General features: G+C 43.6%; 1 protein-coding gene and 1 pseudogene across 3 annotated transcripts in view; one reads left to right on the forward strand and one right to left on the reverse strand.

Annotated features, from left to right (window-relative positions):
• The window catches only part of LOC144693831 (arf-GAP with coiled-coil, ANK repeat and PH domain-containing protein 2-like), a 197,425-nt gene extending 177,841 nt beyond the window's left edge, over positions 1 to 19,584 (reverse strand). For all 3 annotated transcript variants that reach the window (XM_078563905.1, XM_078563904.1, XM_078563909.1), the window contains exon 1: positions 19,390 to 19,584. In XM_078563905.1, the coding sequence (XP_078420031.1) occupies positions 19,390 to 19,442 (53 nt within the window). In that variant the 5' untranslated portion in view covers positions 19,443 to 19,584. The remainder of the gene's footprint in view (positions 1 to 19,389) is intronic.
• On the forward strand, positions 17,563 to 17,623 carry LOC144694329 (U6 spliceosomal RNA; annotated as a pseudogene).
• Positions 19,585 to 23,507: the final 3,923 nt, after the last annotated feature.

Genomic DNA, 23,507 nt, shown 5'->3' on the forward strand with positions numbered 1-23,507 from the left:
TTCCAGGTTTTATTAGTGATGCTGAGTATAAAAACGAGGAAGTTATGTTAAACTTGTATAGAACACTGGTTTGGCCTCAGCTGGAGTATGGCATCCATTTCTGGGTGCCACATTTTAGAAAGGATGTGAAGGCATATGGGGAGGTGCAGAAAAGATTCATGAAATTGGTTCCAGGGATGAGGAACTTCAGTTACAGAGTTGGTGTGGAGAATCTGGGGCTATTTCCTTGCAGAAGAGAAGGTCGAGAAGAGATTTGATAGAAGTACAGGTATTCAAAATCATGAGTAGATTGGAAAAACTGTTTCTATTCATGGAAGGATCAAGAACAAGAGAGCACAGATTTAAGGCAATTGACATAGAAACAATGGTGACACAAGGAAAAAAACCTTTTCACACAGTAAGTGGTTAGGATCTGGAATGTTTTGCCTGAGGTTCAATCATGGCATTCAAGAGGGAATTGGGTTATTATCTGAAAAGGAAGAATGTACAGGGCTACGGGTAGAAGGAGAAGCAGGAGTGGCAGTAGGTGAATTGCTCATTCAGATAGCCAACACAGACACGTCAGGCCGAATGACCTCCTTCTGTGCTGTAGCTATTGTGGTTGCATAATCTGGAGAAGTGTGAAGTAACACATGAGGATGACAAACAAGACAAAGGAATACACATTAAATGACAGGTCACCGAGAAGCATAGAACAGAGTGGTCTTGGAGTACATGTTCACTGATCCCCAAAAAGGTAGAAGGACAGGTAGATAAGGTGGTTAAGATGGCATACAGGATACTTCCCATTATGTAGAGGAATAAAACAGAATAGCAGGGGAGCTGGATAAAGCACTAGTTAGGCTGCAGCTAAGAGTACATCTGATCACTGTATTACAGAAAGGATACAATCGTACTAGAATCACAGAATCACAGTGCAGAAGAGGCCCTTCGGCCCATCCAGTCTGCACCGACACGTGAGAAACACCTGACCTACCTACCTAACCCCTCCCTCTGGATTCTCACCTTCTCTTGATCTTTTCATTGAGAACTGTCGGCGTGACATTAGTCATCTCAATTTCTCTGCTCCTCTCACCCACTCTAACCTGTCTCTCTCTGAACTTGCTGCACTCCGTTCTCTCAGGTCCAACCCTGACATTGTCATCAAACCTGCTGACAAGGGTGGTGCTGTTGTTGTCTGGCGCACTGACCTCTACCTCGCAGAGGCTGAGCGTCAACTCGCAGACACTTCCTCCTACCTCCCCCTGGACCATGACCCCACCACTGAACATCAAGCCATTGTTTCCAGGACTGTTACTGACCTCGTCTCCTCTGGAGAACTTCCTTCCACAGCTTTCAACCTCAGTCTCCCAAACTCGGACGGCCCGCTTCTACCTCCTACCCAAAATCCACAAACAGGACTGTCTCGGCAGACCGATCATGGCAGCCTGTTCCTGCCCCACAGAACCCATTTCTTGCTATCTTGACTCCATTCTCTCTTCCCTTGTCCAGTCCCTTCCCACCTACAACCGCACTTCCTCTCACAGCCTACATCATATCAACAATTTCCAGTTCCCTGGCCCTAACTGCCTCCTCTTCACCATGGACGTCCAATCCCTCTACACCTCCATCCCCCACTGGGATGGTCTGATGGCTCTCCGCTTCTTCCTCAAAAAGAGACCCAAACAATCCCCCTCCGTCTGGCTGAACTTGTTCTCACACGGAACAATTTCTCCTTAAACTCGTCTCACTTCCTCCAAATAAAAGGTGTGGCTATGGGTGCCCGCATGGGCTCCAGTTATGCCTGTCTCTTTATGGGGTATGTGGAACATTCCTTGTTCCTACTCTGGCCCCCTCCCACAACTCTTTCTCCGGTACATCGATGATTGCTTCAGTGCTGCTTCATGCTCTCATCTGGATCTGGAAAAATTTATTAATTTTGCTTCCAATTTCCACCCCTCCATCATTTTCACATGATCCATCTCTAACACTTCCCTTCCTTGACCTCTCTGTCTCAATTTCTGGTGATAGACTGTCCAACAATATTCATTACAAGCCTACCGACTCCCACAGCTACCTCAACTACAGCTCCTCACACCCCGCTTCCTGTAAGGACTCCATCCCATTCTCTCAGTTCGTTCACCTCTGTTGCATCTGTTCTGATGATGCCACTTTCAAAAACAGTTCCTCTGACATGTCTTCCTTCTTCCTTAACCGAGATTTTCCACCCACGGTGGTTGACAGGGCCCTCAACCGTGTCCGGCCCATCTCCCGCGCATCCGCCCTCACACCTTCCTCTCCCTCCCAGAACCATGATGGGGTCCCCCTTGTCCTCACTTATCACCCCACCAGCCTCCGCATTCAAAGGATCATCCTCTGCCATTTCCGCCAATTCCAGCATGATGCCACCACCAAACACATCTTCCCTTCACCCCCCCCGGCGGCATTCCGCAGGGATCATTCCCTCCGGGACACCCTGGTCCACTCCTCCATCACCCCCTACACCTCAACCCCCTCCCACAGTACCTTCCCATGCAACCGAAGGTGGTGCAACACCTGCCCCTTTACTTCCCCTCTCCTCACCGTCCAAGGGCCCAAACACTCCTTTCCAGTGAAGCAGCATTTCACTTGCACTTCCCTCAACTTAGTCTACTGCATTCGTTACTCCCAATGCGGTTTCCTCTAGATCGGAGACACCAAAAGCGAACCGGGTGACCGCTTTGCAGAACACCTTCGGTCTGTCCGCGAGCATGACCCAGACCTCCCTGTCGCTTGCCATTTCAACACACCACCCTGGTCTCATGCCCACATGTCCGTCCTTGGCCTGCTGCTGTGAAGTTCAACGCAAACTGGAGGAACAGCACCTCATCTTCCGACTAGGCACTTTGCAGTCTTCTGGAATGAATATTGAGTTCAACAATTTTAAATCATGAACTCTCTCTCCTCCATCCCCACCCCCTTTCCGATCCCCCTTTTTGTCCAATAATTTATATAGATTTTTCTTTTCCCACCTATTTCCATTATTTTTAAATGTATTTCCATCCATTGTTTTATCTCTACCTTTAAGCCTATTTCGATCCCTTCCCTTCACCCCACCCCACCCCCACTAGGACTATCTGTACCTTGCTTGTCCTGCTTTCTACCCTTAATTAGCACATTCCTTAGATAATATCACCACCTTCAACACCTCTTTGTCCTTTTGTCTATGACATCTTTTGGCTATCTACACCTATCACTGGCCCTCTATCCAGCTCTACCTGTCCCACCCACCCCTTAAACCAGCTTATATTTCACCTCTTTTCTATTTTTACTTAGTTCTGTTGAAGAGTCATACGGACTCGAAGCGTTAACTGTGTTCCTCTACGCAGATGCTGCCAGGCCTGCTGAGTTTTCCAGGTATTTTTATTTTTGTTTTAGATTTCCAGCATCCGCAGTTTTTTGCTTTTATCTTCGTGTTTAATTGACTGCTTTTGCTTTTATCCCATTTACCAGCACTTGGCCCATAGCCTTGAATGTTATGACGTGCCAAGTGCTCATCCAGATACTTTTTAAAGGATGTGAGGCAACCCGCCTCCACCACCCTCCCAGGTAGTGCATTCCAGACCGTCACCACCCTCTGGGTAAAAAAGTTTTTCCTCACATCCCCTCTAAACCTCCTGCCCCTCACTTTGAACTTATGCCCCCTTGTGACTGACCCTTCAACTAAGGGGAACAGCTGCTCCCTATCCACCCTGTCCATGCCCCTCAATCTTGAACACCTCGATCAGGTCGCCCCTCAGTCTTCTCTGCTCTAACAAAAACAACCCAAGTCTATCCAACTTCTCTTCATAACTTAAATGTTTCATCCCAGGCAACAGCCTGGTGAATCTCCTCTGCACCCCTTCCAGTGCAATCACATCCTTCCTATAATGTGGCAACCAGAACTGCACACAGTGCTCCAGCTGTGGCCTCACCAAGGTTCTATACAACTCCAACATGATCTCCCTACTTTTGTAATCTATGCCTCGATTGATAAAGGCAAGTGTCCCATATGCCTTTTTCACCACCCCACTAACATACCCCTCCACCTTCAGAGATCTATGGACACACGCCAAGGTCCCTTTGTTCCTCAGAACTTCCTAGTGCCATGCCATTCATTGAATACTTCCTTGTCAAATTACTCCTTCCAAAAGTGTATCACCTCACACTTTTCAGGGTTAAATTCCATCTGCCACTTATCTGCCCATTTGACCATCCCGTCTATATCTTCCTGTAGTCCAAGACTCAACCTCACTGTTAACCACTCGGCCAATCTTTGTGTCATCCGTAAACTTATTAATCCTACCCCCCACATAGTCATCTATGTCGTTTATATAAATGACAAATAATAGGGGATCGAGCACAGATCCCTGTGGTACGTCACTGGACACTGGCTTCCTGTCACTAAAGCATCCTTCTGTCATCACCCTCTGCCTCCTACAACTAAGCCAATTTTGAATCCACTTTATCAAATTACCCTGTATCCCATGTGCCTTTGCCTTCTTTATAAGTCTCCCATGTGGGACCTTGTCAAAGGCTTTGCTGAAATCCATATAAACTACATCAACACACCTGGTCACCTCCTCAAAAAATTCAATCAAACTAGAGAAGGTATAGAGGAGATTTACGAGGATGTTGCCAAGAATAGAGAACTTTAGCTATGAAAGAAATTGAATAGGCTGCGGTTCCATATTTTGGAACAGAGGAGGCTGTTAGTAGATTTAATTGAAGTGTATACAATGGAATGGCCTAGACAGGTGGTTAGGAGGGACTTATTTCCCTTAGCAAATAGATCAACAGCTAGGGTTCACAGGTTTAAAGTAATGACAGAAGGCTTAGAGTGGAGTTCAGGAGAATTGTTTTTCACCCAGACTATGATGGAATCTGGAACTCACTATCTAAATGGTACTGGAGACAAAAGCCTTGATTTAAGTCACATTTAGAAAGTACTTAAATATGTGCCTGAAGTGACATAACCTACAAGGCTTTGGGCCATGATGGAAAGTGGGATTTTTTTTCTCTATTATTCATTTATGGGATGTGGGCATTATTGTCAATCCCTAATTTCCCTTGAGAAGATGGTGGTGAGTTGCCTTCTTGAACTGCTGCAGTCCATGCAGTGTAGATACACCCACAGAAGTGTTAGAGGGAGTTCCAGGATTTTGACCCAGTGACAGTGAAGGAACGGCGATATATTTCCAAGTCAGGATGATGAGTGGCTTGGAGGGGAACTGCCAGGTGGTGGTGTTCTCATGTGTCCACTGCTCTTGTCCTTCTAGGTAGTAGCGGTTGTGGGTTTGGAAGGTGCTGCTTAAGTGAGTTCCTGCAGTGCACCTTGTAGATGGTACACACTGCTGCCACTGTGCCTTGGTGGTGGAGGGAGTGAATGTTTGTGGATGGGGTGCCAATCAAGCAGGCTGCTTTACCCTGGACGGTGTCAAGCTTTTTCAGTGTTGTTGGTGCTGCACTCATCCAGGCAAGTAGAGAGTATTCCATCACACTCCTGACTTGTAGATAGTGGACAGGTTTTGGGGAGTCAAGAGGTGAGTTACTCATTGCAGGATTCTTAACCTCGTACCTGCTCTTGCAGACAGAGTATTTCTATGGCTAGTCCAGTTCAGTTTCCGGTCAATGGTATCCCCCAGGGTGTTGGTAGCAGGGAATTCAGCGATGGTAAAGTCATTGAATGTCAAGAAGCGATAGTTAGGTTCTCTCTTGTTGGAGATGGTCATTGCCTAGCACTTGTGTGGTATGAATGTTACTTGCCGCTTGTCAGCCCAAGCCTGGATATTGTCCACTTCTTGCTGCATTTGGACATAGACTGCTTCAGTATCTGAGGAGTTGCGAATGGTGAACATTATACGATCACCAGTGAACATCCCCACTTCTGACCTTATGATGGAAGGAAGGTCATTGAAGTAGCTGAAAATGGTTGGGCCTAGACACTACCCTGAGGAGCACCTGTAGTGATGTCCTGGAACTGAGATGATTGACCTCTAACAACCACAACCTAGCACTTTCCTTTGTGCTAGGTATGACTCCAACCAGCGGAGAGTTTTCCCCGATTGCCACTGACTGCAGTTTTTCTAGGGGTTCATGATGCCATACCAGGTCAAATGCTGCCTTCATGTCAAAGGCAGTCATTCTCATGTCCTATCGCAGAGCCAGTCTAGCAGGTATGTCCTTTAGGACTCAGCCAGTTCGGTCTGTATTCGTGCTACCGAGCCACTCAGGGTGATGGATATTGTACTCTGTGGGGGACTTCATTCTTCATCCTTGCCACCGTCAGTGCTTCCTTCAAGTGGTGTTAAACATAGAGGTGTTCTGATTCAGGGCACGGTACATGGTATTCAGCAGTAGGTTTCCTTGTTCATAACAGACCTGATGCCATGAGACTTTGTGGGGTCTGAGTCGATATTGAGGATTCCCATGGCAATTTCCCCCTGACTGTATACCACTGTGCCAACACCACTGCTGGGTTTGTCCTGCCAGTGGAACAGTACATACCCAGGGATGATGATGGCGGTGTCTGGGACATTATCTGTAAGATATGATTCCATAAGTATGACAATTTCAGGCTGTTGCTTGACTAGTCTGTGAGACAGCTCTCTCAATTTTGGCACAGGCCCCCAGATGTTAGTAAGGTCGACAGGGCTGAGTTTGTGTATCTAGTCAGAAAATTACATACAATGGCTTCTTTTCCCGTGCCCACACTGCTATCTCTGGTGCCACCCCCCAACCCCACCCCAGGACCTAACCTTGGTCCCCACCTATTTCTCATCTACTTGCTGCTCCTCAGCAACATCATCCAAAAGCACAGCGTTAGTTTACGCTTATGACACCCAGCTCTATCTCACCACCACCTGGCTTGGCTCCTCCACTGTTGCTTATCAGGCATCCAGTACAGGATGAGTAAAAATTTCCTCCAACTAAATATTGGGAAGACTGAAACCATTGCTTGCAGCTCCCGTTCCAAACTCCATTCCCTGGCTACTGACTCCATCCCTCGCCCTGGCAACTGTCTGAGATTAAGCCAATGTATTTGCAACCTTGGTGTCACATTTAACCCCGAGATGAGCTTCCAACCTCACTTTCATGCCAGCACAAATACCGCTCATTTTAACCTCTAACATCGCCCGACTTTGCCCATCTCAGCTCATCTGCTGCTGAAGCCTTCATTGCTGCCTTTGCTACCTCTCGTCTCGACTTTTCCAACACACGCCTGGCTAGTCTCAGCACATTCTACCCTCCGTAAATCTGAGGTCATCCAAAACTGTCGCCTGCATCTTAAATCTCACCAAGTCCCATTCCCTTATCACCCACATTTGCTGGCATCCATTAGCTCCTGGTCAAACAACACTTTGATTTCAAGTATTTTCATCCTCGGTTTCAATCTCTCCATGGCCTCACCCCTCCCTATCTCTGTAATCTCCTCCAGCTCCACAACTCTCCAAGATATCACACTCCAACTTGAAACTCATGAGCATCACCACTGGTCGCAAAGCCTTCAGTTGCCTATGTTCAAAGCAGTGGAATACCATCCCTACATCTCTCCAACTAAATTTTCCACCTTTGAGACACTACTTGAACCCTACATCTTTGACCAAGCTTCTGGTCATCTGACTTAATGTCTCCTTATGTGGCTTAGTGTCATATTTTATAGTGCTTCTGTGAGGTGCCTTGGGATGTTTCATTATGTTAAAGGTCTATATAAGTTTTTGTTGTTGTTGGTGGTGTAATAGTAACTCCCAGAAGGTTAATAGTAGATGATTTGACAATTGTAATTACATTGAATGAGATGGGGAGAGGTTTAGACTCACTTGTTGGATATGGTCAATGCCTGGTCCTTCTTAGGCATGAATTTTATGTGCAGCCATTTAATAGTCTAAACCTGCTTGACTATCCAGGGGTATTGCTAAATGTGGGATGGGCTGCTTCATTATCTGAGGAAATTGACAATGAAGCGGAATACCACCCAATAATCAATAAACAGTTCCATTTCTGACCATATGATGGAGGGAATGTCAGTGATGAAACAACTGAAGGTAGTTGACCTAACCCTGCCTTGATACACTCCTACAGTGAAGTCCTGACACTGAAATGATTGACCTCCAGCAACCATAAACATATTTAATAAAAGCAAAACACTGCGGATGGTGGGGATCTGAATTAAAAGCAAGATCTGGCAGAATCTGTGGAGCGAGAAACAGAGTTAATGTTAACTCTGTTTCTCTCTCTACAGATGCTGCCAGACTGGAGTTTTTCCAGCACTTTGTTTTTATTTCATGAACATATTTAGTTGTGCCAGGTATGATTCTAGCCACTGGAGAGTCACCCCTCTTGATTCCCATTGACTTTAGTTTTACCTTCAGAATGCTGACAGTGGGGGCTTCACTGATGATAATGCTGTTGAACGTCATGGGGAGATGGTTAAATTCTCTCTTTTTGGAGATGGTCATTGCCTGGCAGTTGTGTGGTGTGAATGTTACTTGCTACTTTGTAGCCCAAGCCTGAATATTGTCCAGGTACTACTGCATGCAAAAACGACTTCTTTCACATCTGAGTCGCAAATAGAGCTGAACACTCTGCAATCATCAGCAAACATCCCCACTTCTGACCTTATGATGTGGGAAGGTCATTGATAAAGCAGCTGAAGATGGTTAGGTCTAGGATACTACCCAGAGCGATGCCCTGGGGCTGAGATGATTGGCCTCCAACTATCTTCCTTTGTGCCAGGTATGACTTGAACCATCAGAGAGTTTGGCCCCTGACTCCCATTGACTTCAGTTTTGCTAGGGTTTCTTGATGCCACACTTGGTCATATGCTGCCTTAACGTTAAGGGCAGTCACCTCTGGAATTCAGCCGAGTAAAAGCAGCTTGCCTGCCAGAAGTTGGTAAGAATAGTTGAACCTATCCACGTGGAAGCTCCCTGGCCAATGGACTTGTCTATGACTTTCTAATACTGTGCTATGATTTTCTATTGTAAGTTGTTTATAATGGGACAAATTAGGCAACGCTATTCCCATTTCCTCCCTCCCTCACACAATTCCTTGTTTATTTTGAGAACAAATTGAAGTCCTTATAACTCGAGGTGCCAAATTTGAATGTTGAGCAATTCTAAACAACTTCCAATTTTTGAATTGCCAAAATTGAGCACTGTGATGGCAAACAGATTTAAAAATCCATACATATGTCACTCTGTTCTGAGAGGAAGGGTTGGTTCTCCTTTACTGATTTGTGTACGCACCTCCAGAACATTTAAGGCCATAAGGTTACAAATTGTGGTGGCATACAACTCAGCTGCTGCTCATGGGCCATATTACCTCAGAGGTACCCTGCTTTGAGGTTCTTATCTGTCCCTTAATCTACCCCTTTAATTATACCCATACATGAATCCCATTTTTTTTTCTAAATCACACCCTAGCTGAAATTACAGAATTCCTGTTTGATGGATCATCATATCTATCTACTGAATTTTAGCAACACTTGAATTAGTTCAAAATAATTGATTCTTGCTCCAGCAATTGAAAAAATAATCTTAGGATGTGGGATTACTAATAAACTTTTGTTTTAGACTTATAAAACTTTGCATTTCTAACATAAGGTGGTTGTGTTTTAAATTGCCTTCTTTAATTCATGTTAAAATGGAGTAGTGGGGACAGGCATGCAAACTCCTACTATTTCCTCCTGGTGATAAGCCCATGTGACCTGGTTGCCATGGGAACAAGGGGCCCAGATCAGGATGAAAGTAATGTGCTAATTTTTAAACACCTGGAGACAAAGCAAAAGGCCTTTGTGCCGCCAGGCATACTGACTCAGACCCTGGACAGCGAGAGCAAGAACATGACCGAGAAGGCTGTTTTCTGTTAGCCACCAGGCAGCATGCTGGAGGTGGCTCATTCTCTAGTTGAAGTGATAGGATCAATGGAGGTTTAAGGGCACTGAAAGATTCACCCTGGTATGGCAGGGAGGAGGAGTCACCTTGCTGCTGCAAGTCAGTTCGGGGGGTTCTCAAAAGACTGAAGGAAACAACTTTTGACAAACAGTGGACGTTACGAATCAACGTAACGGGCAGAAATGAGCTTATTGGAAACTGGGGTTAACTTTGAACTGGTTCCTGTAAAGACCACAATTCTGTAGAGGGTGCACTGTAAAAATATGCAGCATTTGCTCGTGTTAGGAAGTTAAGGGGTGTATCATTTCTGTAGTTTAGTTGACCAAATAATTAGTCGATTTAGATTTTATTTTGTTACAGTAGAAGTATTAAAATGTGAACTTTTGTCATGACCCTTTGAGTCAGTCAGTCATTGGGAATTCAAATCTCTTTTTAGAAGTTATCGGTTTCCATGGGAATCGCAATATTTAACATTGCTTCTTGCCTGCATGAGTTTGCTGTGGACAGGCAGTTGACAGCTGACTGTCAATTTTAACTTCTAAAGACAAGAATATAACATTGTACTGAGAAACTGAGGCTATATTTGTAAACCAATGTTCAACAAAGATACTGAGAAAACAAGATTCTACGAGAAGAATGCACAATCCGTGGCTAACTAAAGAAGTCAAAGACAGTATCAAATTGAAAGAAAAGACATCAAAACAAACTGATGGCCTGCATCCTAGGGTCTAAAAAGAAGTGGCTGCTGAGATAGTGGATGTATTGGCTGTAATCTTCCAAAATTCTCTAGATTCTGGAAAGGTCCTAACGTATTGGAAAACCGCAAATGTAATTCCTCTATTCAAGAAGGGGGGGGGGGAAGAGAAGAGAGAGAGACAGAAAACAGAAGATAGAAAGCAGGAAATATAGGCCAGTTAGGCCAACGTCTGTTATTTGGGAACTTGCTGGAATACATGGTTAAGGATGTAGTAGCAGGGCATTTAGAAAAGCAAAATACTGTCAGGGAGGGTCAACATGGTTTTGTGAAGGGGAAATTATACTGCAAGATTTATTAAAGATCTCTGAAATGTAACATGCAGGGTGGATAAAGGGGTACAAGTAGATATAGTGCACTTGGATTTCCAAAAGGCATTCAATAGGGTGCCACATAAAAGGTTATGACACAAGGTAAGAGCTCATAGCATTGGGAATGATATATTAGCATGGATAGAAGATTGGCTAACTAACAGGAAACAGCGAACCAGGATAAATGGGTCATTTCTAGGTTGCCAAACTCTAGTGGAGTGCTAAAAGGGTCAATGCTCAGGCCTCAACTATTTATGATCTATATAATGACTTGGATGAAGGGACTGACTGTATTGTAAGCAAATTGGGTGATGATACAAAGATTGGTAGGAACGCAAGTTGTGAGGAGTATACAAAAAGCTTGCAAAGCGATATAAGCAGGCTAAGTGAATGGCCAAAAATTAGCAGATGGAGTATAATGTGGGAAAATATGAGATCGTCCATTTTGTTGGGAAAAACAGTATTATTTAAATTAAGAGAGGTTGCAGAATGCTGCCATACCAAGGAATGTGGGTGCCCTTGTACATGAATCACAAAAAGTTAGCATGCAGGTTCAGCTAGTAATTAAGGCGGCAAACGGAATGTGAGCCTTTATTGCAAGGTGGATAGGAAAATTTTAGATGAAGCATAAAAGCAGGGAAGTCTTGCTACAACTGTACAGGGCATTGGTAAGACCGCACCTAGAGTACTGTGTATAGTTTTGGTCTCAGAATCACAAAATTGTTACAGTGCAGGAGGAGGCCATTTAGTCCAGTGTGTCTGCGCTGGCTCTCCAAATGAGCAACTCACCTAGTACCATTTCCCCCATAACGCTTCATATTCTTCCTTTTCAGATAACCTTTTAAATGCTTCAGTTGAACCTGCTTCCATCACACACTCAGGCAGTGCATTCCAGACCTTAACCACTCGCTGCGTAAAAAGGTTTCTCCTCACACGCTTACGCTTCCTTTACTAATTACTTTAAGTCTCATTCTCAATCCTTTCACGAGTGGGAACAGTTTCTCCCTTTCTACTCTGTCCAGACTGCTCATAATTTTGAGTACCTCTATCAAATCTCTCAACCTTCTTTACTTGAGGGGTATACCTGCATTGCAAGCAGTTCAGAGAATGTTCACTAGGCTGATTCCTGGGATGAAGAGGTTGACTTAAGAGAAGATTGAGCAATACTGACTGGAGTTTAGAACAATGAGAGATGATCTTATTGAAACATAAGATACTAACGGGAGTTGACGGGGTAGATGCTGAGAGGGGGATACCCCTCATGTGGGAACCTAGCACATTGTTTCAAAATAAAGGGTCTCGCATTTAAGATGGAGGTGGGAGGAATTTCTTCTCTGAGAGGAACTTTTGGACTTTGGTCTTTGGAATTCTCTTCCACAGAGATAAGTAGAGGTGGAGTTGGAGTTAGACAGGTTTTTGATCTACAAGGGAGACAAGGATTACAGGGGGGGGCAGCAGCAGGAGCACAGGCTGGAGTGTGGAGTTGAGGCCACAATCAGATCAGCCATGACAAGACATCGCAAAGACAAGATAGTGCACTGTAGTCACAAATGGTGTCATTTGTGATAACTGCTAAGCCTGCTTCAGTGCTGTGGCAGGTAGAGGAATCCGATTGAAGAGATTCAAATAAGGAGTTACAACAAAGATAGCCACAGATTTGGGAAGTGACAACATGGTCAAAGACTTCAAAAATAGAAGATTGGAAATGGTGAAGTCAAGAGCAGTTTTTTTGACATGGGGTGGTGATAATGGATTTACCATGTCAGCTAGCACAGGGTCATGAAGGAAAGATAGATGGTGTACAGCTGTGCGTAAATTAAGTCAAGGGGGGAGATGGGTCTCAAATAAGATGAACTCAGAGGATAAGGAGAGTTGAACAAGAAATTAGAGAAAGCTCTGGGCCCAAGGGTAGGAGGGAGCCTGGAGAATTTAACTTTTTCGGCAAGGGGAAGGAAGGGAACAGCAGAAGCAGCTGAATAAATGGTCACAAACTTAGTGATATAGAAGTCCCTGAACTTCTTGCACATGTTGCTTGAGGTATAGATGGAGCAAGCAGGGTAAAACAGTCTAAGAAGATTGATTGCAGTTAAAAAGCTGGAAATTATCTTTCCGCTCCAGAATGAGTACGGTGCAGTTTTGGCAAGGAGATTAGGTTGCAATTGTGCTCAATTTCATCCAGTAAAACCTGATGCTGGATGTCTAAACCAGTTGTACTTCAGATACACTCACCACCTGCACTCAAGTAGTGAAGATAGAGGCTATACCAGGGATTTAAAGATTTTGTTGGGGGCAAAAAGTGGTCTGGAAATGTAGCAATTAGTCCTGCAAGTAGAAATACAACTATCAATATGCAAGGCAAAAATAGTGAACATCTGGCAGGTCTAAATTGATCAAATAGCAATCGACTGCAGAGAACTATGCAATTCCATTACAGATATCCGGTGACTACAGCCAGCACTATAAAGATGTAAAACTACTTTCAGATGTTCAGAACTCTTTTCCAAACTATTAAACGTTCAGATAACTTACTTAAATTTCCATCTGATTCTGCCAAGAAGCTATAAAGTTAAGTTCAGAACTGAACAAAGCCATTATAATGCCGCATCTACTGATTTAGTTAACAACGCATAATGAAGACTCTATTAAATTGCTGGAGAGAGAGTCGGCTTCCAATGTAGCTCACTTATGCTTACTAGAAGCTACATATATTAAATGCAGGGACTTGTCCTCTGTGAGCAGAAAGAGCATGTCCAAGCATTGCGTCTTTTTAATTAAACAAAAGCATGGGAAACAATAGCTCCTTGATACATTCTCCATAGCAACAGGGCCAACCAATCAGCTTCCTTTTCTCATGCAGTATAAATTGTTGCTTCCTTTGAAATTGGTATTTTTACGTTTGTCCTGATGAGTGCAAGATGAAAAACTTCAGCAGCATGTCTCATTTTTCAACAATACTCTCATTCTGTGCTACCAAGCAACTATTCTATTCAATATTCATTACCCCACATAAATCTTGATTATTTGAGAATACGGTTCAATGTTTAACAGTTATAAAAATAATAAGCACTTGTGGGAGGGGATCAACCAAAATTCGTGAGGAATGAAGGCCTCTTAATTTTCAATATGCTTTTATTAAATATTTTTAGTAAACCATTTACACCACTGAAGGTAAAATTATACAAGCTGTTTTTTTCTGCAAAACAGAATCTCTATTTGTCAAACTGTGCTCCAAAGTAATTGACCAAAGAAGCAAGGCACAATTGCAACTTCTCACAGTGTTGCTGATCTTGGGCATCCCATCCTATCGGGGGAGGTCATGAACTTTTACTCAGCAGAAAGAAAAAATAGGTATGATCCTTTACATATCCCAGCAACCAAGTCAAGTTACACCAGCAAACAGGAGAAAGATGCACAATAGGAAGAAAATATTGTTTTCATTTCTCCGTTAATGTCCGTCAATGAGCCATTAATCTTTCAACAATAAATGTCATCATCATGATGCAATCTAATTTTTCAATCTGGACCTTTGAAGCCACATAGTTCCACAATGGTTGAGGTCTGAAGAACCAATAGCACTAAATAGAGAAACACATTCCAAACTTACTAAACTTAAAACATCCAAGTTGAATTTCAAAAGTTATATTTTAGTGGTACTTCTCATACTTCAGTCAACCATAACATTATATTACTGTAGTGCCCAGAGAAAATCCAAACTAATCCAATTTAAAAAATAAAAACAGAATTTGCTGAAATTACTCAGCAGGTCAGATAGCATCTGCAGAGAAGAAACAGAAGTTAGTGTTTCAGATTGATGACCTTTCATCAGAACTCTAAACTCTGAATAAAAGAAAAATCATGCTCTATAAGAACAGGTGCAATAAGTTCCAGTTCTTTTTTCTCTATGATTTATGTAGGTGATATCAAATGTCTGAGAAAACAAGCAATCTTGAAAATAAGCTAAATATTATAACAAATAATTTTTGATCTTCAGCCATGAGGAAAATATTAAAAGTCTAACAGTCTAAATATTAAAAGTCTAATTAAAAGTCCAAATCTGACTATATCTGACATTTAATAGTAATTTTCAGCCAAATTCTGGAGTCACAGTTTAAACAAAATATTAATACCCTATTTTGTTCCTGTGCTTCTAATTTTGATTTTAACAAATCTAACTAAGCGTGCAAGTTATAACAAATACCATTTCACCCTGCAAAGCACCTTTAAGGATATTTGTTCAGGACAGTGAAAAAGCTTTTCACAAAAAAAGTATAGAAAGTCAAATAGTTAATTAAAACATGTATTTTTCTTACAATTGTAGTGGCCATAGAACCATAGAACACTACAGCACAGAAAACAGGCCATTCGGCCCTTCTAGTCTGTGCCGAAATATTATTCCGCTAAATTTAAGATTTGCATCTAGTTTTAACACCAAATTAGGATTCGTATTATGTAACGCTTCCGACAGCTAACATATCACAAACAGATACGCAATGTTTGAATTGCTCCAAAGGTTACTTAAATCAAATAGTTTGGGCTTTTTTGCAAAAAAAAGTTAAACTTGGGAATTTCAGAGAAACAGAGACCAAGTTATCTATTTGCTAAGAAAGCTTAGTATGTAAATGCACGTATCTTCCAATCAAGTAACAGTGTCACAACTAGGTAATTAAGAATGACATCTATTGCAATGTAGTGAGAAATTATACTGATCACACCCATGATAATTTACAGGCATATTAGCACATGCAACAAAACAAAGAAATTGAGAGAATTGTAAGATTCATAAAAAATGTTTATGCAAGGATTTCAGTAAGTACTTTTCTTCAAAAACATCTGGAATTTATCACAGATTATGTGACCAGTGATCTTATAATGCCACTGTACCCTGTCTCAAGACTTTAAGGTATTTATTTAAATGGAGCTCTGACTGATTTAGCAAAATGTTGTCATAATCCTTGGTTTATATTTTCCTTGCTACATTTTTGAGACCATCATAAAAAGGTGGAAACAACAGCATTACAACTAGACAAAATGATTTCACTTCATTGTTAATGTGTGGTGTTCCGTGGGAAAAGCCTGAAATTCTGAATTTTCTTATTTCAGATCATTAGACATAAATAGAAGTACATCCAATGATACATTACAAAGAAGTGCCAGTGCAAAAACAATACTACAAAGGCATTCCTTGATTTGTCTTCTCCAATTGAAAACTATTCCAAATGTTTAAAAATGGAACAGATTATTGCCCACCATGACATAGAAAAATTTCCTCACATTATTTGGTGACTCTTGTTTTGGAGATAATGATATAGTCTTATTGCCTCAAGTGATTCATGGTCAGTAAGTAGTTGCTCTGTTGCAGAGCTATTACATGCATTTAGATAAAGTAACCAGTTTAAAAGACGCCTTACTTCTATTACCCTCGAACCACACAGTAATTTTCTCTGATGATGCTGGGTTAAGACAATTAGAAATGTATTACAACCAGCAATTAAACCTGAAATCTCAAAAAGTGACATTCTCCATAACTTGTTCAATGTAGTTGTTTGCAACTTAACAAGTCACACTCACTTGGAGATAAATAATTTTACACTCATTTCACTACCAAACAGGGTATATTTTAGTTCTTCAGTCATAAAATATGTTAACTCAAACTGTCAAAATAAGGAATTAATCTTCTCCATTAGCTTTGAAAGTAATGCAGAACAGAAGTGATACTCCGTGGCTACTTCTTTTGCCCAATCATACTTCATTATAACCAGTGTCTGAGACAAAAAATATTTCCATATTCTTAACTTTTCTCCAATGCAACAAGCTGACAATTGCCAAAGCAGCCAGCATCCAACAAAACAGAATCTAGCAGGCAGACAGACCATTAAAAAGCAGCAATCTTTCATGGGGTTCAAATGACAATGAGCAATGTCATCTGAAATCTTTGATGACCTATTCCCTTGTTAAAAAAACATTTCCAAACTGTTGGTTTGGGTGCTGATGTTTCAAATATGAAAACAGTCTAAGATTCAAGGAATTGCAGAGTTCTGGGACAAGGGGTGCACACTCAACGGCTCAAAAAATTAAGTGCCCTTTTGTCTCCAGGGCCAGAGTGTAAATCCAATATAAACTGAGAACATTTGCACATTTTCAGCTCCTACTGCACCTTACCTTTGTATGTCAAACTGACCATCTTGTGATAAAGGATGACTGGTGTCAGACATGCAACATGCATACTGCCACTAGGAGAATTGCAAGGTTTTTCAAAGGCTAGGGTTAAGGTATCTAGTCAATATACAACTGGGCTGCAGGAACCCAATGTCAACACTGATTGACAAAAGGTGGACCATCAATTGAGCAAGGCTGGCATTCAGAATCAGAAGATTACAGGCTTCAGATTTCACTTCAGAAGTTGTATAAAAAATATAGGCTAACAATTATGTGTTACTATCAATGTTCGAGCCAATAATTATCCACACTCAACACTGCCAAAAAAGATTCAGTGCTCATCCATCATGTTATTTTAATGAGATCTTGCTGTGCACATAATGCTTGCCAAATTGCCTACATAACTACTGCTCACGTCAACAAGTTAAAATTAGTTTTCGGCAGCACATAGATTAGCATGGCCCCTACACAAGGATGACATGCAAAGTCGTGAAGCATTCCATATTTTTATATGAATGAAAGAAAAACAGTTTAAGGGATATAGGAAGAGGATGGGTAGGTGTAATTAGACCATTTGCTTAAGGGTAAGAAGGGAAAACAACGAGATCGGTTAAGCTGAATGCGTGTTTACGTATTGGAATAATAATTAATTATTATATGCAAGCCTTTCTTTCTTCACTTTCATGATGAGTCAAATTCACTACTGTAAACTCCAATTGGTTCTTTTTATTTAAGTCAGAGTCAAGCATCATGTACACAGATGTGAAAGAGCAGGCAAAATGATTATCTGAACAGGGACATCACATGACAAATATGACCTTCATACTGAATATTAAGAGATTTCAAATTTTTCAGAGAATTAAATAAAGTTTTACATTCAGTTAATATATATAAAACACTCTAATCTGTTTTAGATTGCAGTAAAACTCAAACAATATTACTCCCAAGGAAAAGCTTAAATGGAATTTAATACGAATGCCAATGACACCAAAAGTACTGCTCACAGCTTTCAAAACTTCAATCATTTTAATTTATAATTTCTACCACGTGCGGTTCCTCACGATTAATGTATTATAGACACGTGTACAGGCTGATACTCATCCCAGATTAGAGCTGTTTAGCATAAAAATTCAAATCAAGGATAAGGTTGGCAGCATGAGGTCAATCCTCCCTTTAAAAAGGCAGATGAACAGAACAAGTGGCATTTACTGTACACTACAAACACTTGGCTCAAACATGGCCAAAAATGAGTACTAACTTTTTTTTAAATTAGTTTACAATAAAAAAATTGTTTACAAAAAAAGTTTACAATAAAAAATTCGTTTCCAATATAAAAAGTAGATAATTTTCCCAAAAGCGACTTCCAGCACTGCATGGAGTTTACTAAAATACAAGTTGAAGCTAATAAATAACAAATGATAAGCAAGATGAAAATAAAGTCAGAATAAAGCATTCATCCTCCATTCCAGCTGCATAAAAAAAATCTGACAAGAGGGAGTTGAACTGGCAGGCGGGGGGAGGACAGCAGCAGGGGGGAAGGCAGCAGGAGAGTGGTTGGGGGGCCACAGGAGGGGATAGCAGGAGAGTGGTTAGGGGGGCAGCGGACGAACAGTTAGGGAGGCAGGAGAGTGGGTGGGAGGAAGGCAGTGGCTGAGTGGGTGGGAGGAGGGCAGTGGCTGAGTGGGTGGGAGGAGGGCAGTGGCTGAGTGGGTGGGAGGAGGGCAGTGGCTGAGTGGGTGGGAGGAGGGCAGTGGCTGAGTGGGTGGGAGGAGGGCAGTGGCTGAGTGGGTGGGAGGAGGGCAGTGGCTGAGTGGGTGGGGGGAGGGCAGTGGCTGAGTGGGTGGGGGGAGGGCAGTGGCTGAGTGGGTGGGGGGAGGGCAGTGGCTGAGGGGAGGGCAGTGGCTGAGGGGAGGGCAGTGGGTGAGTGGGTGAATGGTGGCAGTGGGTGAGTGGGTGTGGAGGGCAGTGGGTGAGTGGGTGTGGAGGGCAGTGGGTGAGTGGGTGTGGAGGGCAGTGGGTGAGTGGGTGAATGGTGGCAGTGGGCGAGTGGGTGTGGAGGGCAGTGGGTGAGTGGGTGAATGGTGGCAGTGGGTGAGCGGTGAGGGAGGGCAGCGGGTGAGCGGTGAGGGAGGGCAGCAGGAGAGTAGTTAGGGGGGGTGAGCGGTGAGGGAGAGCAGCGGGTGAGCGGTTAGAGAGGGCAGCAGGAGGGAGCATTCAAGTGTTTGGAAGCTCCAGCCCGCAGAGACCGGAGATCATTCCCGCGACAACGGCCTACCTGAAGCGCGGGGAATCCTTCAAACACTCCTCGAAATCCACAGTCAACTTCATGGCACCTCTCTCCCGGCTCCCCGGTGTTGCCCGTCCCTCAATGACCGTCGTGTGTTTAAGGTGCGGTTCCCTCGCGCTCTTCTCGTCGCTCGGAGGCGCCACCGCCACCTCAGCCCCGCTCGCGCCTCCCTGCACCCTAACACAGCGCTGTGATTGACAACTGCCTAACCACTCAGCGCCGCTCCTCAAGCCATAGGGACCAATGGGCTGGAGGGAGGCGGGTCCAATAACGATGTGAAGCTCGGTTGGCCAGGGCGGCCGGCCAGCTGGAGCCTGGGGTCTGGGTCCAGTTCGGGGTGGAGCCCGGGGTCCAAGTCCGGATCCAGTTCGGGGTGGAGCCCGGGATCCAAGTCCCGGTCCAGTTCGGGATTGAGCCCGGGGTCCAAGTCCCGGTCCAGTTCGGGATTGAGCCCGGGGTCCAAGTCCCGGTCCAGTTCGGGATTGAGCCCGGGGTCCAAATCCCGGTCCAGTTCGGGATTGAGCCCGGGGTCCAAATCCCGGTCCAGTTCGGGATTGAGCCCGGGGTCCAAGTCCCGGTCCAGTTCGGGATTGAGCCCGGGGTCCAAATCCCGGTCCAGTTCGGGATTGAGCCCGGGGTCCAAGTCCCGGTCCAGTTCGGGATTGAGCCCGGGGTCCAAGTCCCGGTCCAGTTCGGGATTGAGCCCGGGGTCCAAGTGCGGGTCCTGTTCGGGATTGAGCCCGGGGTCCTGGTCCAGATCTGGATTGAGCCCGGAGTCCGGGTCCAGTCCGAGATTGAGCCCGGGGCCCGGGTCCAGTTCGGAATTGAGCCCGGGGTCCGGGTCCAGTTAGTGATTCAGACCCCAATTTGGGATTGAGCCCGGGGTCCAGGTCCGGGATTGAGCCCGGGGTCCGGGACCAGTTCGGGATTGAGCCCGGGGTCCGGGTCCAGTTCGGGATTGAGCCTCGGTGTCCGGGACAAGTTCGGGATTGGTCCGGGTCCAGTTAGTGATTCAGATTCCAATTCGGGACTGAGCCCGGGGTCCGGGTCCAGTTCGGGATTGAGCCCGGGGTCCGGTTCCGTTTCGGGATTGAGCCCCGGGGTCCTGGTCCAGTTCGGGATTGAGCCCCGGGGTCCTGGTCCAGTTCGAGATTGAGCTCCGGGGTCCGGGTCCAATTCGGGATTCAGCCCAGGGTCCAGGTCCGGGATTGAGCCCGGAGTCCGGTTCCGGTTCGGGATTGAGCCCCGGGGTCCGGGTCTAGTTCGGGATTGAGCCCCGGGATCCGGGTCCAGTTCGGGATTGAGCCCCGGGGTCTTATTATGAATTATTTTTATGAAGGACTAAAGTTTCAGATACAAACTACGGTGATTTATACGTTAAGAACCACCTCATGTCTTCTTAAAAACAGCGTAGCGAGAAGGGTAAAAGTAGCAAGATATTTACAGAAAAGTCAATGCAAGAATCATGACATGAGCAACATTATATAAAAGGCGATCAGGTTGCCATCTGCTGGAACGTAGCTATAAGTATCAGCTGTGACTTTATTTTTCATTTCCATCTTTATTAACAAGCGATTCTATTGCTTTTTCTTGTTTGATGCACAAGTGCATAACAAGGGCACCGAAGTCTTTTTCGCTTTAGACATTTTCGTCGTTATTTACTTAACAATTCACAAGCCATTCAAAAGTGACAAGGCTGAAATGAAATTACTCCTCAGTTATTTTCCAGTGTATCTTCAATTTCTGTAACAAACGTGCAGAATAAGGACAAAAGTTGAGAGTGATGTAGGAACGTGAATAATTAAGGTCATGGTGTGCCTGAATGCTGTTACACAGGTTTGCCGTCAATTGGCCAAGAAAATTCTGGACTGTTTTTAAAATGTAAAGTGAGGCATATGGCGGTACTGAAAGATTTACTTAAATATGGGGGGAAAAGTTTAATTGCAATGATGTACACAAAATCTAAACACCGCCAATAGCTTTAGAGTTGCTTGTTACTATCGTCCCCTGTACGCAGTAGTGCACATTAATGATAAAATTGATTTTTAAAACTAACCTTATGGCAAAGTTACCTTGCCTTTGACCCCATATGACTATACAAAATTCAGCATTACAAATAGTTTGCAGCAGCAGAGCAGAAATGGAGGAAAAAAGCAATGTTGTAAAAAGAGTAGCCTTCCACTTAATTTCCTGTGAAGTCTTCACACAGGCTTCAGGATTACTGTTGTAATAGAACCATAGAACACTACAGCACAGAAAACAGGCCATTCGGCCCTTCTAGTCTGTGCCGAAATATTATTCCGCTAGTCCCATTGACCTGCAAACATATGCACTTTGCACAATATTATGCAGCTGCAGCCCGATTTCCTATCCCACAGCACCAGATTGTTACAGATTTTAAAAAGTCTTTTGACAATCTTGGTTGAGCCATGCAGCAAGAGCCTAAATCAGACCACATCACATTACACCATCCAATTGTTTCTTAAAAGATTCTAGAGTTTCATCTCCACTAATCTTAGAACTCTAAGCCACACGTTGATCATACATACATACGAATATACAAATGAAATAGGAGCAGGAGTATGCTATTCAGCCCCTCGAACCTGCTCTGCCATTCAATAAAATCATGGCTGATCTGTTTGTGTTTTCAATTCCACATTCCCATCTATCTCTGATAACCTTTGATTCCATTGACTAAGAAGAATCTATCTACGATAAAAGCAAAAAACTGCGGATGCTGGAAATCCAAAACAAAAATTAAAATACCTGGAAAAACTCAGCAGGTCTGGCAGCATCTGCGGAGAGGAACATAGTTAACATTTCGAGTCCATATGACTCTTCAAAGGAACTAAGTAAAAATAGAAAAGAGGTGAAATATAAGCTGGTTTAAGGGGGGGGTAGCGGGGGCAGCTCTACCTGTCCCACCCCCCACCCCCACCCCTTAAACCAGCTTATATTTCACCTCTTTTCTATTTTTACTGAGAATCTATCTACCTCTGCCTTAAAAATATTCAATGACCCCCGCCTCCACCGCCTTCGGAGGCAGAGAGTTCCAAAGGCACACGACCCTCTGTGAGATAAAATTTCTCCTCATCTCTGTCCTAAAAGGACAAGCCCTAATTTTAAAATAGTGCCCCCTAGTTTGGACTCACCCACAAGAGGAAACATCCTTTCCACGTCCACCTTGTCAATACTGTTCAGGGTCTTTTATACTTCATTCGAGTCAGCATGGATTTGTTAAAGGGAAATCGTGTCTAACTAACCTGCTGGAGTTTTTTGAAGCGGTAACAGAGATGGTTGATGAGGGCAAGGCTGTTGATGTGTATATGGACTTCCAAAGGACATTCGATACAGTGCCACACAACAGACTTGTGAGGAAAGTTATAGGTTATGGAATAAAAGTGACAGTGGCAACATGGATACAAAATTGGCTGAGGGATATGAAACAGAGAGTAATGGTTATGGGTATTTTTTGGGCTGGAAGAAGGTTTGTAGTGCAGTTCCCCAGGGATCAGTATTGGGACCCTTGCTTTTCCTGGTATATATAAATGATCTAGATCTTGGTGTGCAGGGGACAATTTCAAAGTTTGCGGATGTCACAAAACTTGGGAGAATTGTAAACTGTGAGGAGGACAGTGTAGAACTTCAAAAGGACATTGACACTTTGGTGGAGTGGGCAGATGGGTGGCAGATGAAGTTCAATGCAGAGAAGTGTGAGGTGATACACTTTGGTACAAAGAACATGGAAAGACAGTATAAAATAAAGGATACTATTCTAAAGGGTGTACAGGAGCAGAGAGATCGGGGTGTATATGTACATAAGTCATTAAAAGTGACAGGACAAGTAGAGAGAACTGTTTCTAAAGCATACAGTTTTCCAGGCTTCATTAATAGGGGCATAGAGTACAACAGCAGGGAGGTTTTGATGAACTTATATAAGACACTGGTTAGACCTCAGCTGGAGTATTGTGTATAGTTCTGGGCACCACGCATAGGAAGGATGTGAACACATTGGAGAGAGTGCAGAAGAGGTTTACGAGAATGATTCCAGGGATGAGACACTTCAGTTATGAGGAAAGATTGGAGAAGTTGGGACTGTTTTCCTT

Source organism: Cetorhinus maximus, chromosome 19 (assembly GCF_964194155.1).
Source record: "Cetorhinus maximus chromosome 19, sCetMax3.hap1.1, whole genome shotgun sequence".
Classification (NCBI taxonomy): domain Eukaryota; kingdom Metazoa; phylum Chordata; class Chondrichthyes; order Lamniformes; family Cetorhinidae; genus Cetorhinus; species Cetorhinus maximus.